At 38.5% G+C, this 18,752-nt stretch overlaps 1 protein-coding gene across 1 annotated transcript in view; it reads right to left on the bottom strand.

The window, feature by feature from the left end:
- The window catches only part of LOC139734503 (serine-enriched protein-like), a 48,725-nt gene extending 29,973 nt beyond the window's left edge, over positions 1 to 18,752 (bottom strand). The window contains exon 1 of the mRNA XM_071645283.1: positions 18,536 to 18,752. Coding sequence (XP_071501384.1) covers positions 18,536 to 18,752 — 217 coding nt within the window. The remainder of the gene's footprint in view (positions 1 to 18,535) is intronic.

Here is an 18,752-nt window from a genome sequence, read left to right on the forward strand (position 1 = left end):
GTGTTGGCGTCGCCTTGCAGATTGTGTTGGAATGTTTGTGGGTAGTCCGGAGACCTATGAAATTCATCAACTCCTCATTTTCTTCGAAGGCTATTCGAAGCAAATGACCTGTGTTCCAATTGAACTGTCTGCAGCGGTCACAATTCTGAATGAAGAGTTCGATTATGTTTGAATTTGTTCTTTGTATTCGCTTGACATGACACTTGTGTAACTCACGAGGCACGGGGGAAGCTTTGCTCTACGGTGCTCTAGTTTGCTTCGGACCGCCCAGCGGTTCAATCGATACAAAACGCGCCAGCCTGCCTGGCGGAGGATACCAACAAACTATTGACAATCAGTCGAGGTGAAAATACCCAGATACCTTCTTTATTTTCTGTCCAGAGGGATGATCGCCCGATGTCTCGAAACCAAGTCGCCTAAAAATATTCTTTCCTCCTATAATTTTTTCGTCAAGAGGATCATCATCGAAAGTTCATCACAAACATTTGGAAGACATAACTGTTGTGAGATCTTTCACGTGGGTGGGTTGTGACTCCCTCACACGACTTGGGACATCCTATCCAAGGGACAGGTTGTTATTCCCTCTCGGATAAACAGCACTAGGGAGGTGTAACCTCCAAGATTACTCACCGCATCGCACAGCTGGACTTACTAGGACTCGAACCGTAGCTACCTGATTGCAAGGCTAGACGCATTACCCTCTGAGCCACCTCACTACCCTATAAGATGCAAGCTATAGAAGCACCATATACGAATTTATTTGAGGAAAGTTGATATCAAATGGACCATATTCATAGAGGGAGTGGCGTTTTGTTTTGCTGTTGTTGTTATTGTGTTGTTGTTGTGTTGTTGTTGTGTTGTTGTTGTTGTTTTCGGGAGAGGTTTCTCCCGATTTTATGAACAGGCTATTACATATAGATGAGATCATTAAAAATGTTGCATATAATCAGTATAAACGTCTTGATATAACCATTAAATAGGAAACTGGCTATATTATTACAAGTGAGGTAATTCTAGAAAGGTTTTGTTTCGCTTTATTTCAATTGACTTTCTTTAAAATGTTTGAAAATGGCACTCATCCAATCATGCGATTAAACTCTTGAAATTTATTTTTAAAAATGTATCATTTCGAAACTCCTTTATTCGAAAGGCGTATGGACTGATGTATGAGGCTTTAAACTTGATAGTTACATCCAGAATCATAGATGACAACCCATTTCTGATGGAATTGAATACACAACAAAACTTCACTTCACTATACAGTACATTCATGGTTTGGGGATGTTTAACTTTCAGTGATGAGTTTGCTGCGGTCTCTCTGACTACTTTATGACAAGGCAAAAGCGATGCGTTTTCTGCTTTGACGATTTATCCAGGCTGTATTGATTTTTAGAGCTTGAAAGGAATGAACTTCCCTCTTCAGTTTGGGGTTCAAAAACCAGCCAAGGGAGGTTGATTGGGGAAGGTTATATTGCTCGATTCTTCCTGGATTGACGGCACACTCCCAAGTGGGATTACAGCGGGGTTATCTCAAAGGCTTCTTACGCTTAATTAATCGCCGTTTTGACTGATTATCGGAAACAGGAATCGACCGGTGTTCATCTTCTGACACTTAAGAAAGAAAGGGTAAATAAATAAAGGAGAAACAGTTTTAAGGGTTAGAGAGGATGCATGCGAAGATTCAGTTTTCCTCAAATTCTTCCCCCGTTCAATGCCGTTGTTGTCTGGTTGTGCAACGACTAAATGTGGACCCTTCATTCACTTTGGGTTCGACACGCAGAAATTCAATGATGTTATGATAATTTTTTTTTTTCAAAGAGCGTATTTTCTTTCTTTCTTTTTTATCACAGCAAGGTGCACTCTGACTGCTGAATCTACTGACAACATGTTTAAACTTTGGTGCTTTAACTAAGTTTGGAGTATTTGCATAAGAATGTGACCGGTATCGCCTGGAAGCTTTACCGAGACAAACACACACACACAAAACTCGCCAAAACCGTTTGCTTTACATTGTCATTTTGATCCAAAATCTTTTTCTAGATCAGAGTGAACGTTTTCACATTAAGAATATTTTTTTTTTGATTGGTTTGGTATTTTTGTCATCAGCACAATATATCTGCTTCCCACGGGGATATTTTTGAATCGAAAACAAGCCCGTATATGACAGAGAATGGATGTCTCGGAGAACAAACAGCTCTATTAGGAAACCACTTGGGACTAAGGCAAATGCATCATTAGCAAGCTTATCAAACAACTAATGGCATTTCTCCAGCTGCCGTGTTTTGGAGAAGTGTGACCAACTTCATATAAGGCTTTATACCAAAGGGTAGGACGACTTCACAACAACATTCTTTCTCACTAAATCATCCTTGCGTGACGTCCAGCAAGAAATGGGGCAACTTTGTATTCATTTCTACATGCACAAAAAAAAAATAGTAGTGGGTTTGTTGTCTGAAATGGACGTATGAGACATTTGTAACTGCAGCCTAGATGATAGTGCCCTTGTAAAAGTTGCGGTAATCATGTGATCAGTTCTATTTCTCTTTATTTCGTAAATCACATTGATAGATTCCTTGTTACTCTGATCTCCGAATAGAGTTCACATAATCTCGCATAACTTGGATATTGCACGGGACGCGACAGTTTTCACCAGCCCCATGCTGGTGTAAGCGGTGATATTTCGGAATCCTCGAATTTCTTCGAACCTAGAACCGCCTTCGAGGAAGAATAAATTTGAAAACAAGATTATTTTTAAGTCGTCATCAACAAACGATCAAACTTATCACAGCTTGATTAATCAGAAGCCTTCTTTAGTCAAAGCAGCTAAGCAACTTCCATGACGGTAGACAACTTATTTCTCTACGGGTCACGCACGCAGTTTCTCCGATATCACTGCTAGAGAAAAATTGTGCGGCGTCATTCATATCTTCACCTGATATCATACATGACATGTATTACATTGCGGCGATGTACTGCGTCCCAACATCACTAAAGGTAAACAATCCTTCTAGCGGTTACATAATGTTATCCAGGGGTGGAATAGACTTGATCCTAATCGGTTCCGCTGAGCTCCGAGCAGGATCACTTATACACGATGGGATTATCTCCTTTTTACATGTCTTAGATGGAAGGGAATGATAAAACACAGCTGGATATTCGTAAGGTTGTCATTTTATTCCACATCGACTTCACAGAATCACCCACCGAAGATTACGCGGCTGATATTTCTTCTATTTATACCTGTTTAAGGTTGTATGTCACAACTATCATTCCTCCCCTACTTTCCCATCTCTATCTCTCTCCGAGAAAGTGATAACAAAGTCAGTTTAAAAGGTGTTTGACTGTCGGAGGTTTCGTTGAAGTAAAATGAAGCCACACTCGGGACATTTTTGTGAAGATTATCTCCACTTGTTGGTTGATTACCATTTTGGACATGCTTGCAAAAAGCGCAATAATCACCAAATCCGCTTAAGCAGGACGGGATATATGTTTTGTATGTGCAGTATACTTGTTTGAGATAGACCTCTTACAGTTTTGTGCGATCTTGTCCATCGTGAACTTTGTCGACACTCGATATACCAATTCATCTGATCTAATTCAGCACAAATTACCCATTGTTGTAAGTCGTCATCAACAAACGTTGTTGTTGTTGTTGTTGTTAGCTTTGTGTTTGTTTGTTTGCTTTTTTACTTTGTTAGTTAGTTAGTTTGTTTGTTGTTTGTTTGTTTGGTTTTTGCTAGTTTGTTTGTTTGTTTGTTTGTTTTTTGCATCAACCTATTTGCTTCCTTAGAAAACCTGAGACTGGGGTTTTATTTGGGGCTATTTGCCTTTCATCTCTCTTTTTTTTAACCTAAAGCAAGTTGTAAAGACCACTTTGGCCTTTTTGTTTGGAGACCCATTTAAATCGAATAGGAATCTTTTTATCTTATTTTTAGCTGACATCGTGACCCATCGGTTGAAAACTAAACGCGAAAAGTCACCCCATTCCAAACCAATTAAGAAAAGTTGAAGAGGCGTCACAATTAAGTCGTATTTAACCCTCACAGATCACTTCAGACTAGTCCATTGAATGCATTAATTTTCAGTTTGACCATATTTTTGGTATACGCGTTGCTATAAGTTGACAAATCGCTTTTAATTATACTTCGCGTGCCAAAATGTGCCTTGTGCTAGGGGAATGTTTTGTATACGCGTCAAATAGAATGTTTGAGAAACAGGGTTTTTCACACTACATTCGCAAAGACTGACTCGGGGAATGTTTACATGTCAATTGGGACTCCTATGTACATGGGATTCTATTTTGCGTCGTATCTGAGAGACCAGGAAGGTGTGTTCTCCCCCCTGCCTCCCTGCAGGGACCTCGGGGCAGGGACTGAGCATTTCGTCGCGTGGAAGAAAGGCCAGCTTGATTAGATGATGAAAATCTTAATTATATTTGTTTGTGTGTCTCAGTACAGGACACTAAACTTTTGTTCCAGAAAGGTCATTTTGTTTTCAAACTTGTGTCCTTTTTCCCCTCACTCCTTTCAAGTTAGTGGTGTCAAGAGAGACAGATTAGACAGATAAATGACAAAAAGTAACTGTTAAAGGGTGTGTACAGTTCTGGTCGAGGTGAAGATTTAGCTTTTAATATTTTGCGAGATATTCAGAAACCACTCTATGAGATGTCAAGGAGCATGCAGTTCAAAGGGGTATCAAAAGTTTATTCGATGAAAATCGGTTTTGAAATGGCTGAAATATCAAAAAACAAGGTGAAACTAAGAGATTCCAATAAAGTTGGGGCATGTCGCCTTTTATTATTAGCACTTTTTTGGATATCTCAGCCATTTGAAAACCAATTTTCATCAAATAAACGTTGAATCCTTCTTAAAATTACATGCTCTTTCATATTTCATAAGAGGCTTTTCATTATCTCACTTTGCAATGTTCAAAACATGAATCCCTACCTCAACCACTACTGTACAGTCCCTTTAAAGCATTCTTTTCACGATCTTTGCATTGTTCTTTTTTCTATAAACCCCAATGTATGTTATTTATGCCACACAGTGTGTTGTTTTAGTAATTGCACTAATACAGAAAGATGTATCGTATAGATATAGGCCCTATATAGCTAGTATGCCATATTTCCTCGAAATTACATAATCATATAACGTCAGAATTATATATTTACCTAGCGTATGAAGCCAATTAAATCTGGCATTTGATGACATAACAGAAATTTTCTTTTCCCAAGCAGAGAGATGAAGTAGATTGAGCTGGTAGGAAAAAGTCCCATGAAAAGCATGATATGAATATTGCTAAAAATGGTTGCCTGTGGCAATAAAAGAGAGGACATGTTCGACACAAAGGGTGTTGAGTTTAGAATACATATACAATGTATGTCCTTAGTCTGGCAAAATATCGAGTGCACTCTTCCAGGGACATCAATTCACACGTTTGAGACCTTAAAAATATCAGTACCAATGTCACCTCAAACAGATAAACGAAGTTATTGTGGTCATACAGTGATAAAAACAACAACTATCAGAATAGCCTTCTGTATCACCTTCTCTCATGGACTGATTAAAAAAAAAGAGCAAAGAGGGTGAAAACATTATTGTCATATCTTTAGAGAAGCGGTGTATTTTGAATTCATTGTAAAGAGTATCTATCATTTCATTTCAAGTGTTCTGATCAGAACAGCAGAACAACTAAAAAAAAAGAAACTCTTTTATGGCGTTATTCATTATGTTGCAAATACTTGCTGCATATATTGCCTTTTTCAACAGTCAACCAATTTCGTGTCTTTAAGAGGTTTTACCACACACTTGCACAAACCTGGCGACTTTGATCTACTCTTTCAAGTTACGTACACCAATTCTTAACTTTGTAAAGTATTTTTCAGTTTTTCTATATCATTTACAACCATTTACAGTGAATATGAACGTGGAAATCATGAAATAAGTATGCTTTGCTTGAACAGAGCAAAATAATTATCATCGATTCAAGATTGCCTCAAAAGCGCACGATGAAGATGTGTAATGGCAACGCATGTCGAATGGCTGCAAGAGGAACATTGAACACAACTCTCTGGTGATCATATCATGATTGAACACTGGAACAGAACTCACCCTTGTGGGTCTTTGTCAACGGATTTCAAGGTCGAGTGTGATGCGGTTTCTTCTTTAGCAATGATATCTTACGTCCAGTCAGGTCCATGGTCCAATCAAGTCAGTCAAAATATCAGTGGGACACACTGACTAACCATGCAATGATCAGAATCAGAATCACTAAAGCGCTGAGGAGAATCTTTGGAGCTGATCTATTCCTCGCAGGATGCGGTCACTATTTCCAAATCACTTACACCAATCTTTTCTTAAAAATCTTGTTTCCACAAAGAGGGTATAGAGTGTCTCTAGAGGTGCCTATAAGGACCCTACTTAAGCAGATTAAAGAAAAGGCAACTTTAAGAAAAAAAAAAGACCTGGATGCTAATTTATGGTAAAAATAGTTATCGGATTTCGACAATCGGATTGCTGACTTTCTAGAGGGTTCTTCATGTCTGATATTCCGTGGAATTCCAGCAAGAATGCCCGAAATAGGGAGATTTATCAGCTCTATCCATCATTTGGCTGTTTTACAGTCTGTGCATCTATTTCATAAACGAACCCTACTTCAAGTCTTCGTTCATTTCTCTCCTCCTATTCTGGAAAGAGTGGAATAACGCCAAAAACACTCACTCGAAAGAACAATGATATCATCTTAAATCAGTCACACTTAACTACAAGCCAATCAACTTTAGCCTTACCCAGTCTAACATGTAATTAAAACCTTATCTCTCTCACCATCACGTTATACAAACATCCAACCAGAACGATTATAGTTACAGTGTCAAATTTATGCCATTATCAGCAGCTATCAGAATAATTACGATCATCATCATCATCATCATCATCATCATAATTATCATCCTCATCATCAGTAAGGTGCAAACAAAATGAACTGTTACATACTGAACAGAATAGGAAATGTAAGGTATTTACGTTTTACAAATATTTGCTCTTATGCAGAAGAAAAACAAGGCCAGAGAATTCGCACTATGTTATGTGGGATGGTATTACCCTACTTTTCTTTTCAAAATACACCAGCCTTTACAAGTCTCATTATCAGCTGTGTATCAACGATACACGTGCCCCCCCCCCCCCCCTCTACATGGGGTAAAAACAAACTACAGCTGTATATCATATCGAATCTAATTTGACCATGACTTCTTTCTTACCATTTATGTGAAGATGTTGAGATAACGAAAAAAAAAAGAATACATCTCTTTGCAATCGATGTTTCCAATGCACTCTGCCGAGTAAATTAACACCGTAACAAAAAGAAGAAAAAACGAAATAGAGTGAGAGAGGTGTTTTTCCTGTAGAGGTGTGTTAAGTCAAGTCACACTCGTCGTATTTATTCACCGCGTTCGTGCATACCGATGACAATCAGCGCAAATAAAACGTGTGGGAGTCATGGTCTTTTTGAAGGCAGCAGTCTGTGAATAGGCAGAGGGAAGTTTGCGTAACGAAATTGTGCAGTCGTCTGTTTCACTGAACTTACTAGCACTGCTATAGCACAAGCCAATTTCGAAGAGAGAAAAAACAATATTGGAGCATTCGACTGAACTACATACAATACTGCTCCATTATGTTCAAATAGACTTCAATAAATGGGCATCAAGATTCAAAGTCACACTAGACAGGCACGAAGAGGTTTCATCGAAACTGGGCATAGAACCAGAAAGTTTTTGGAAAAAAAAGTGGCTGGTAACTTTCGAACCAATTTTGTGGTGCTGTCTGATTGTTCTCTCCCAAGCCATGCAGTGTTCGCACATTTAGCAGACATTTCTATTTAGCATTAGGGTAAACTTATTCTATACTAGTAGATGTTATAAGAAAGGAGAAAATAGATCTAAACGTATTTTGAGTCTCAAAAGAGTCGCCATGGGCTTGGTTCTTCCGAGTTAGGCCAATTCCGATCTCGTAGTGCCTTCATAGTTTGAATTCATAAAAGGTATTCACTTTAAACCATTGACATCGTGGAAACAGTATCAAGAGTTGATTTGTGCTTTCCCGTGCGGGTCCTGCTTTTAATGGAACAGCAGACGATAAGAGAGTTAGTTAGTCTGAAGATGAGGTTTTGAAAAGGGTGTACTCACAACTTCGGCTTCGCTTCATCTCTTCAGTAAACTGCTCCAGCCATTCCAGGGGCAAAAAGTAAATAAAGTCGATTTTCCTACAGAGTACAAATGACGCCTTGAAATGTCTCCTTTGTTTTCACTTTAAAACATGGCGTGCATACATCCAAACACTTCACACTCAGATCAGCCCAAGGTTGGTAATTGCTCTTGCCGAGAACAGCCAGTGATCCTAAAAGGCCGACACTGCTCCTGAACATTTTCGAATAATCACAAGATGGGTTTACTGTCGAGTAGGTTTGTTTAGAGGATCAGGGCCTGCGAGGGTGGAACCACATTCCAAGACAGGTTGGGTTAAGTTTTTCCCTCAAGCAAAAATGTACTTCGACGCACTGTTCTGGCGGACTAACCTATTTAAAGCGAAGCTTACATGAACACCGATACATATCCCGAGGCGATTTCCCTGTGTCGCGGAGTGGAATAATCGATGATTAAAGACGTGTAAGGGACCTTTCATGCGCATGGGGCTATTACATGGGGTCTTTGTCTTACCATGAGCCAAGCTAACATTGTACAAACGCGTCATTCGTTGCCAACAGCCCCCAAGGAGGACGCTACGACTCTTTACCTTGTTCTGTGATTAGATGTACACCGATCCGTTCTTCCAAGGATGATCCATACAACGCTCAACCCTTGTATCGATTTAACTTTATTCTCTACACCCTAAAATAAATTCCCTGTTAATAAGCGTGTCAGTAGTAATGAATATTACTATGTATGTCTATCACATTCCAAACTCAATGTGTTGCTGTCGATTCACTACAGCGCATTTAAGCATAATTTGAGAATCACTTCAATGAGGGTTAGGAGCAATTCAAGACATAATGCACGATGCAAAAAGAAAAAAAAAAGGAATATGCGAAATAAGGTTTCAGGGAATATTGCTGAAATGTAGCTTCCAAATTGTAGTTGTCGTTATCTGCTCAAATATAACGTATTTCACCTCGGCACTTTCATTCTTTGTGCCCTGTCGCTCGATTGCAGTGCAATCTCCATATTGCTGCCTAACACTCCTATAAAAATCTCGTTCAGGCGCCTTTACAAATCTATACATTTCTCGGCGATGTAAAGAGAGAGAGTTACGCTTTTGTCCCACGCCTTATCGTTTCTTCATTGCAGCCAACAATCCAGAAAAAGAATCTTTATCGATCCTATTGTTTATGTATCGTTTTCTCGTGGATTACTGACATAACAGTGAATAGGTTCTATGTGGCCTCAGAAGCACTTGAGAAACATTTTATCGATCGTGGGCCTATCGATCTACGAGATTGTCGTTTGCCTTATTGATTCATAATGCATGACTTCATGTTGACCACTTTCTGAATGCTTCGTCGCATATTTTTCTTTCCTTCAAAATGGTAAATAAGAGACATGGGTCCGTCGACTCGACGGTCAATGGTAGGGAATATTCAAGGTAGCAAATTTTGGAAGGCTGTCTCCTTTGGGCAATATCGTGCAAGTTTGAGAAGAGCTGAAGAAATGTTCAAACTGTTCGAGAAATAATCAACAATAAAAGACATCGTTGACAGAGCTTCTTGGTTGGCCAAGGGCTGGCGTACAGAATAAGAGCGTTACAATCAATGAAGCTGAATCACAGGCTTGCATTCATGGCCCTGGTATAAGGTTAAGGTGTTAGAGGGTGTGTACAGTTCTGGTCGAGGTGAGGTTTAGCTTTTAACGTTTTGCGGGATATTCAGAAAACACTCTATAAGATGTCGAAGAGCATGCAATTCTAAGGGGTATTAAAAGTTTATTTGATGAAAATCGATTTTGAAATGGCTGAGATATCCAAACACAAAGTGAAACAAAGAGATCCTAATAAAAGGCGTGGCCTGTCGCCTTTTATTATTTTCACTTTTTTGGATATCTCAGCCATTTGAAAACCAATTTTGATCAAATAAACGTTGAATCCTTCTTAAAATTACATGCTCTTTCATATTTCATTAGAGGTTTCTCATTATCTCACTTAGGAATGTTCAAAACATGAATCCCCACCTCGACCAGTATACTGTAATGTCCCTTTAAAGGTGACAGCCTAATCAATTTCATGGCAACCAAACTGGATGAAAGTGAACGGTAGATTAGAGGGCAGTTTTCGTTTGTTTAATTTTCGAAATTCTGGCTGTTGATGCTGAAATCAGTTTCACCCAAATCACTAAACAGTGGATTGCGCAAAATGAAGCAATTGTAGCAGCAAGCCACAAACTTTCTTCGGTGTGTTTTTCATTTTCATCCCCATTTTAATGCGCATGAGCAGTCTAGCCGAAGTGCTATAGTAAATGACAGGAGGTCCCGTTATCACGTGCTAGTCACTTGTAGACAGATGCAACGGATTTTTTTTCTCGTTATGTCTAAAAGGTAAGGTTCGTGAATGATTTTATTTTATTATAAAATTTTTAATTTTAAATTTGTGTCTTGTAAAAGTAGAGAAATTATCATGTCAACGGATAAAGTAAACCAAAGTCAATTATCATATAAGAATATGTAAGTTTTGTGAAGTGGCTTCAGTTTCATGGACCATCACAAAACGGGTCTAGGGCAATTACCCCGGACCCTTCCTTTGACCCTAACCCTAATCCTAATCCTGAATCTAATCATAACCCTAACCCAAACTCTATACCCTAAACCTAACCCTAACCCTAATCCTTACAATTGCCCTCGGGGTAATTGCCCTGATACGCACAAAACTACGAACATTCATTTTCATAAAGGCTGTTTACTATGAACGGTGATATCTTTTCCACAAACTGCAAGGTTCAAACTACCTGGTTTCTTGAGTCGTAGCATCTACATCATACGCAGAAGGTAATATCATCTCTCTGTCAAAATTAAATAATTCTTTGCGTGATTACAAGCGGATGGTAATCTGATTATGTATACGTAACAGATTCAACTGATATGGACGTGATATGAATAGCGAACGATCACGTTCAAACACGAACTGTCTTGAAATGGAATACTTGCCCGTGAAATACATCTCTTGCTCGGTTCACAATGCTCTACAGAAGTGGATTATTCTCCGAAATGTTAATTAAGATTCATCAGCACGCTTGGTATGTCGTGTTTACCCTACTGGCGTATTTCTGTCCGGTCCGCTGGCGATACACTCCTTTATGAACCAGATTCCACGCAGGGAGATATCAAAAATCGATAACATCCAGCTCAGAACAATTCGCAGTGCAAAAAGAAATTAAGAACCAGGACACGACTTGTCGGACGCGTCATAGTATATTGGCAAAGAGTCGTATCTCTACGTACATGCTCACTGCACACAATTGACTTGGATTGGGTTAGGTCTCCACAGTGGAGACCTAAGTGTCACAGTGACTGTGACACTTCAGAACGCCCATTGATTGTGCATGCTCTTCATGTGGTATTATTTTCGCTGTATGAAAATCATGTTCAGACACATTTTTGCCTTCGCGTGGCCTTGGCAAACAATAATAGGAACGCTTTCAAACTTCTCAGTAGACCGTAAACAACACTGATTTCTCTTTCTTTTTATCTCCCTTTTCTCTTCTATCTATCTCTCTCTTTCTATTCATCTATCTATCAATCTATGTCTTTGATTTTTATCTTTTATTCCTCTTTATATCGTTTGAATAAGTGCGGAGAGCTAAGTCTTTTCCCATGACCTTCTCATTTCAGGTAGGGTCCTACAATATTCATCCAGGCTCCGGCATCTGAAGCGTGACCGATGTACTACCGCGTACTAATATGACAGACTGAGGCAAGATGTTTTAAAACCCTTTCGTGTTGTATTCAGGCATTAGAAAAACGTTGAGATATTGATTGTACTGACTGAAAATAACAACCAGGTTATATCTACTAATCGAGGAAGTACATTTAACACGCTGGAGAACTTTCATACCTTCAAAATATGGGGGTGGTTTGGTTTTATTCCTAAATTTTTCATCATTTCATCATCGTCCAGCAAAAGTCTTACGAAAAATCCAGTAAAGGTAATTTACTGCTATCTGTTATTTTTTTTCTTTTCTATTCGTCTCAATCATAGGCAGTACATTCATGATCTAATGCGACAGATGCCAGCATTATGCGACAGTGAAATAACTGCTGATTTTTAATCGAGTGAGGGCGTGCTCTCTATCTTGCAGGTTGAAATAGTAAGATGAACATCTCACACACCAGTCTAAATACAACCAACCCTTCCGAACACTTTCACTTTGTCGTATCAAACATACTGAAATAGATCGGGAAATAGTCATAGAAACAAGTAAATACAAGCTGAGTGGAAAATTATTCCTCTGAAACTAAGTCCCAAGATGAGGGATAGACGTGATTCTCTTCAAATCGGGACTTTTATCGTTTTTATTATTTAAAAAAAAAAAGCAAGCGATTGTTTTGGGTTTGTTTCTTGTTCTTCCGGGTGGCAAACCCAAAGTTTATTCACTAAGGATCTGTGAGTTTAGTTTGAGATAAATACAGCCCAAAAATATGAATGAAAAAGGCATTTCAAAATTTTGGAATATCAGTGAAACCATGTGGCTTTTCCTGGAAGCAAGAAAAAAAAAGATATTGAATGTTTCGTGTATTTGTAGATTTGATATTTAAATGTCTATACGGGAAATAAGGTGTGAGACCAAAACTGGCTATGACAATACTTGCCTATCGGCCCACTGCAGAACTCTAATTTATTTCGTTTCATTTATAAACTGCACACAAATTACATATGACATACGTCTAGGGATCAATGAATAGTTACAAATATTTGAAAATTCAGTTTATACAGACTTTATTTCATGATGCAGAATGGATCTAAATCTGTCTAGAGTACGTCACATTCCCAACGAATATTTGGGACAATAAATTGTGCAGACGCATAGCCAGCACTTCATGCACGATATATTCATATTGTTGTTGTTGTTATTTTAAAGATCGAAAGAAGAGAGAGAGAGAGAGAAATAATCATATTATTTTGTTTTATTTTGATTTCGTTTGACTACGTTGCGATAGGTATATAGGGCAGTTTGTTTGTTTGTTTGCTGTTTCGTTTTGTTAATACTTTGTTTGTGTGTGCATGCATGTGTGCGTGTGTGTGGTTTTGAAGTTGTTCTCAATGTTCGGCGTGACTGTTGGCTAACCCGTTGCCATTCTTAATCAGCACGTAAGTTGATAGTTGTATAAAATTCTGCGGGCACTGCGGTGCTCACGCCCATGTTAAAATACATGCTCATAGCATTTTGTCACATTATCATAAGACCATGCCTCTGAACGTCAGTGAACAGTGTGAGAGGAAAAACTAAGACATCCGTTGTGTGACGCATCGTACTAGACATCTCATATAAACAGAAATAGACAGTCATAACCCTGAAAACAACAACAGAAGGGTTCACCTCATCGTCACAAGTTATCATGTACAGTGAGCAAACTCAAGATGGCGCTAGACAGAATTCGCCCGGTATTCAGATCGATCGCAGCCGCGATGTTGAAAGGCGTGATAAGCTTACCTTTGACTGCGCACGTTCTGTCATGTGCGTCGGCTTGTAAGAGAAAGGGAAGTGATGTGCGGTTTTGTGGAAGAATGTATGTATGCATGAGAGAGGAGAAAGGTAGGTCCTGAGTAAGCGTATACTCAGGAGGTCTTCATTTCTACCTCTGCCAATGTAGTCTACCTGTTTGCCCGTATAATTCACCTGCAGGGGTGTTTTTGTGTGTCTTTGTGAGCACTTTAGCACATGTCGACTGGTTGCTGATCGGATAATGTTCATGCATTCATAGTTAGGTGACGCGCGGTCAAATAATATGTCATGTACAATGGTCACGAATGTACGCAAGTAACCACAATGATACAAGTTTATGTGAGTTCATTTATAAAAAAAAAAGAAAAATAGCTATCTAGTCAATGATGAGAATATCGACCTCATTCTAACTACTCTCTAAAAAAATCGAGTGAAAATTTCCACTCTAAAAAGAGTGAATACAAAAAAGAGTGAATTTCGAGTGAAATTGGGGTGAATTTTGAGTGAAAATGCTCATTTTCACTCATTTGGAGTGACGTCAGGGATCACTCGAAGATTTTGGAGTGATCCCTGACGTCACTCCAAAATGAGTGAAAATGAGCATTTTCACTCAAAATTCACCCCAATTTCACTCGAAATTCACTCTTTTTTGTATTCACTCTTTTTAGAGTGGAAATTTTCACTCGATTTTTTGTAGAGAGTATCTGACATGTCTGAGGACGTTCACGAATTTCATTTTGAAAAGTGCTTCGAGAACAAGGCACTGCAATTATGAGGCTCGAAAAGGTCTCATCTTTGCGTTGTTTCACTGAAGATGGAGCACGGTACCCTTAAAGACGAATACACATCTTTAATTCTATAGTAATTGGATTTGCTGTAGTTTACTTTGCAAACGAAACACGTCCTGAAAATAAAGTTCATCATTATCATCTGTGCATGGGACCGTGTTATGATCACTGTGCTAATTTAAGGTAGGGGATACCTTTTACAGACCTCCCAAAATGCAGCAAAACATTAAATATGAACCTCAGGGGACTTGCTTAGGCCACTGATTAGAAATTTGGAAGTCAACAGTTATCTAAAATTTGAATAATGCACAAAACTCAACTACTCAGTAGTTCTGTGTGTCAGCCACACTTAAGCCTTTTTGTTGCATTCTTCTGTATTTGTGATCTATAAACACAAATCTAAAAGTACAAGAGCTGATGTAATAACATATAGAGTGTGTGGTAAGAATGTATATAGAAATGTTTGTAAGTGTTGATGAACTTTCTTCACAAAATATACATGATGGACACACATGCAGTACATGGGTCTGCAAAGGTAGCCTAGTAATGTGCTGGAATTTACGGTGAGCCCCGAAAACAATTCAATTCAAAATCTAACCGTCAAAAAAATGTACTAAATGTTACCTTCCACTTTCAATACTTTGTGGGAGTTTCTAAAATGATATTCTCTTCAACATACCACTGTATTTATACAACTCTTCATTTAAGGCGTGCAAATGGGATTCCCTACCTTTGTCGATTTGTAGTCATGGGGCTGATGGTGTTTAATGTAATATTCAGAAATGCGGTCTTTACGATCGCATAAAGCTGTGTAATTGTAACTTTCTACATGCTTTGTATAGTGTGTGTCTATACGTATAAAGTGATTTCGAGCGTGGCGCTCTGCATGTATAACTTGAGCAGCTGCATCTGGCTACGTTTGAATTGCTGATGTGCAGGGCTCACAAGAAGAACATGTGACTACAGTACATCAACCCGGACCGGAGGAGGAGAGCTGAAGTGAAGCAAATCGCCTGGATAATCGATATCAGACGGAGAGGAAGGATTAAACGTTCTTTCATTGACGTGTTATTATTCCTGTCGATCGTTGTATTCCCGATGCGTCAAATACCAAAATCTTTCATCTATCCGTCGAGAAGATTCTGCGGCGCTGTGCATAGAATCTTGGGCGTTTTGTAAGCAGGCATATCAGGCATTTCATCTCCTGACACGGGCTCGCATCGACTCGACAGGATATCTACATTTTATTCTGCATGTGTGGGGAATGTAGTGTTGCGTGACTTCGCAGCCTAATCAGGCGTTATTCCTATACGCCACATAAAGGGCACGACAGACTTTGAAAAGGCGAAAGTACTGCTATTTCAGTTTAGCTTACCTTGCTGCTTTAATGTTAATACATGAATAAAATGATGATCGTATGATACAACACCCGCCACTGCGTCCCGTAATGGCCATTTATAGTGAGACAAAAGAGACAGAGTTTACGTAAAGCAATGAAAATGATGTAACGGCCAAAATGTTTCGAAGCGAGACGTATCGTCAAAGAATCATGCACAACTTATTGCCTTTAATCATCGCAAGCGGGCGCCCCAACGCGTCGTTACCCATCTAAAACAATAATTGATTTGACATTTACACGACATGAAAAGAACGCCAATAAAGGATTCCTATTGCAATCATTATTCCGCCTGAATAACAGGAATAATTGAAGTAGATGGGCATAATTTGGTCTTTCATTTCAGGCTGGAGTCTTGAGTCTGGTTACAAGTATAGCTCCACGACCTTTAAATGTATCTTGAACAATTTATTATAACTTCAAGGATCATGAAAATGCATCAAAACAAAACGCATCAAACAAAGACCACATCTATTCTCTTGTAACTTTTTACGTGGCAACAGTTTTCTTTGACTTGCTAAACTCTGTGGACACTTTTTAACAGCATGGTCGTCTTGTTATCCTCAATTCTCTCCCTCCTCCCCCTCTTCCTAACCTTCATTACTTTTATCATCATTGTCGTCACTGTCATTATCATCATCATCATCATCACCATCATCACCATCATCATCATCATCATCATCATCATCATCAACATCTTCATTTTTATCACAATGAAAAGCGTTGTCACCTTTTTCTCCAACATCATTATCATCCTGGCCTCTGCAATAGCATTTTCTTCCTCCTCCTCCTCCTCCTCATCATCATCATCATCATCTTCATCATCATCATTAATAGCATTATTTCAAAACGTCGGTTAATGATTGATATAATTCGTCGTGGGAAGAAAGTGAAAGACCGATAGAGCGAAAGTGATACTTGATTAGTATGACAATGGTATAGGTATAACATTCTCACGCAACAACCATAATGCGATATAAATGAAGAAAAACTATTGTAATTATGCTTGCCATATACCACTGTAACATGGTACTTGTGAAATAAAAACTGCAATGACAAAGCTGATAATCCTAACATTGATATTACTTAATGCCAATACTCATGATAGTACTGTTAAGAACAATGACAATGATGGTAATAATGATAATGATAATAATATTGATAATAATAATAATAATTATCATTATTATTATTATTATTATTATTATTATTATTATTATTATTATTATTATGGTTATCATTATTATTATTATTATTATTATCATTATAATTGTTGTTGTTATCATTATAAGTATCTAATAATAAAGAAAATATTCATATTTATGCAAATGACTGATGAGGACAAGTATGACGAGGATGACCAAATATGGTGGAAAACGCAATACGTCAGCACAATGGCTTTAACGTGAGAGATAAATGAAGAAGCGTTTTGCATTAACTACGAGAAGACTAGAACTGTGAAGATTGGAATGACCGAGCACAATCAGACGAAGTCAAAAGAATGACAACCACTTGCTATTAATAATATCAATTAGTTATTCACGTACGTCCCATGATCAAGGTCCATCATTTCCTGTGCAATATCAGATATCGCGTCATCAAATTTGGATGACGTAATTGATCTGCAGAGAGGCAAGTAGGTAACTGTGTCGTCGTGCAATATGTAATATAATATTGCTATAAGTGTGCTCTTGCCCTACCTTAAGCTTGTACCCGTTGCAAACAATGAAAGCTTGTTCTTCTATACTGTGATTTATAAACAGATTTCGGAAAGGCCACCTGTTCTCACTGTCATCTTCTCTCGTGTATGTTATGAGGGCACTACAATTATGACTTTCATCTTTCAAGCTGGTAATTAAGCTTTAGGTTATCAAATCTTTCAGCATAATTTTTAGGGCAAGTTTTGGATGTTTTTACTGTTTTTTACTGGTAATGAATTTAACGTTTATGACATTACGGTAGGATTGACAGAGGAAAATGTATACAATAACACAGACGAATCCGATGTTAAAGGACAAGTTCACCTTCATAAACATAAGGATTGAGAGAATGTAGCAATATTAGTAGAACACATCATTGAAAGTTTGAGGAAAATCAGACAATCCGTTCAAAAGTTATGAATTTTTGAAGTTTTTGTGCAGTAACCGCTGGATGAGAAGACTACTGCAGGGTATGAATAACTTAGATGTCACATGCGTACAACAATATAAGGAAAATATAAAGAGAATTTCACAAAATGCCATCTTTTGAAAAAAGTACACATTCCCCTGACTCGTTACCGACAAATGTTATGGGTAATATTATTCCCCCTGCCTTTAGAAAGAGGCAAGTCAAGAGCTCTTTTATTATGCGAAAAAAGTGAAAATATGTTGAATTTTCTTTTACATTTTCTTTATACTGTTGTACGCAAATGACTCACAAGCTGTAGTAGTCTCCTCATCCAGCGGTTCCAACACAAAAATTTTAAAAATTCATAACTTTTGCATCGATTGTCCAATTTTCCTCAAACTTTCACTGATGTGTTCTACTAATATTGTTGCATTCTCTCAATCCTTATGTTTATGAAGGTGAACTTGTCCTTTAACAAACAAAGCTACGATCAGAAACAGCTGTTCAGAGGAGGCGTGTTGAAATGAATAGCAATACTTACCAGTGATAACAATAGCCGGTACTTTGAGCTTCCTGTACGGCTTGGGTGATGGGCGTGGTGATGTCGGGAGTGAGCCTGATCCTCCGCGGCGAATCGGCAGAGGCGACGTCCGCGGACTTGGTGACGGCGAGAGCGACAACGAGCTGGTGGCTCCGGCGTACATGTCCGGGAGGGCCGTGTTCGGGCACGACTTCCTTCGCATCATCCTCATCACCAT

Source organism: Diadema antillarum, unplaced genomic scaffold, assembly GCF_040938485.1.
Source record: "Diadema antillarum isolate AM-2024a unplaced genomic scaffold, OU_Dant_1.0 seq00000530_RagTag, whole genome shotgun sequence".
Classification (NCBI taxonomy): Eukaryota; Metazoa; Echinodermata; class Echinoidea; order Diadematoida; family Diadematidae; genus Diadema; species Diadema antillarum.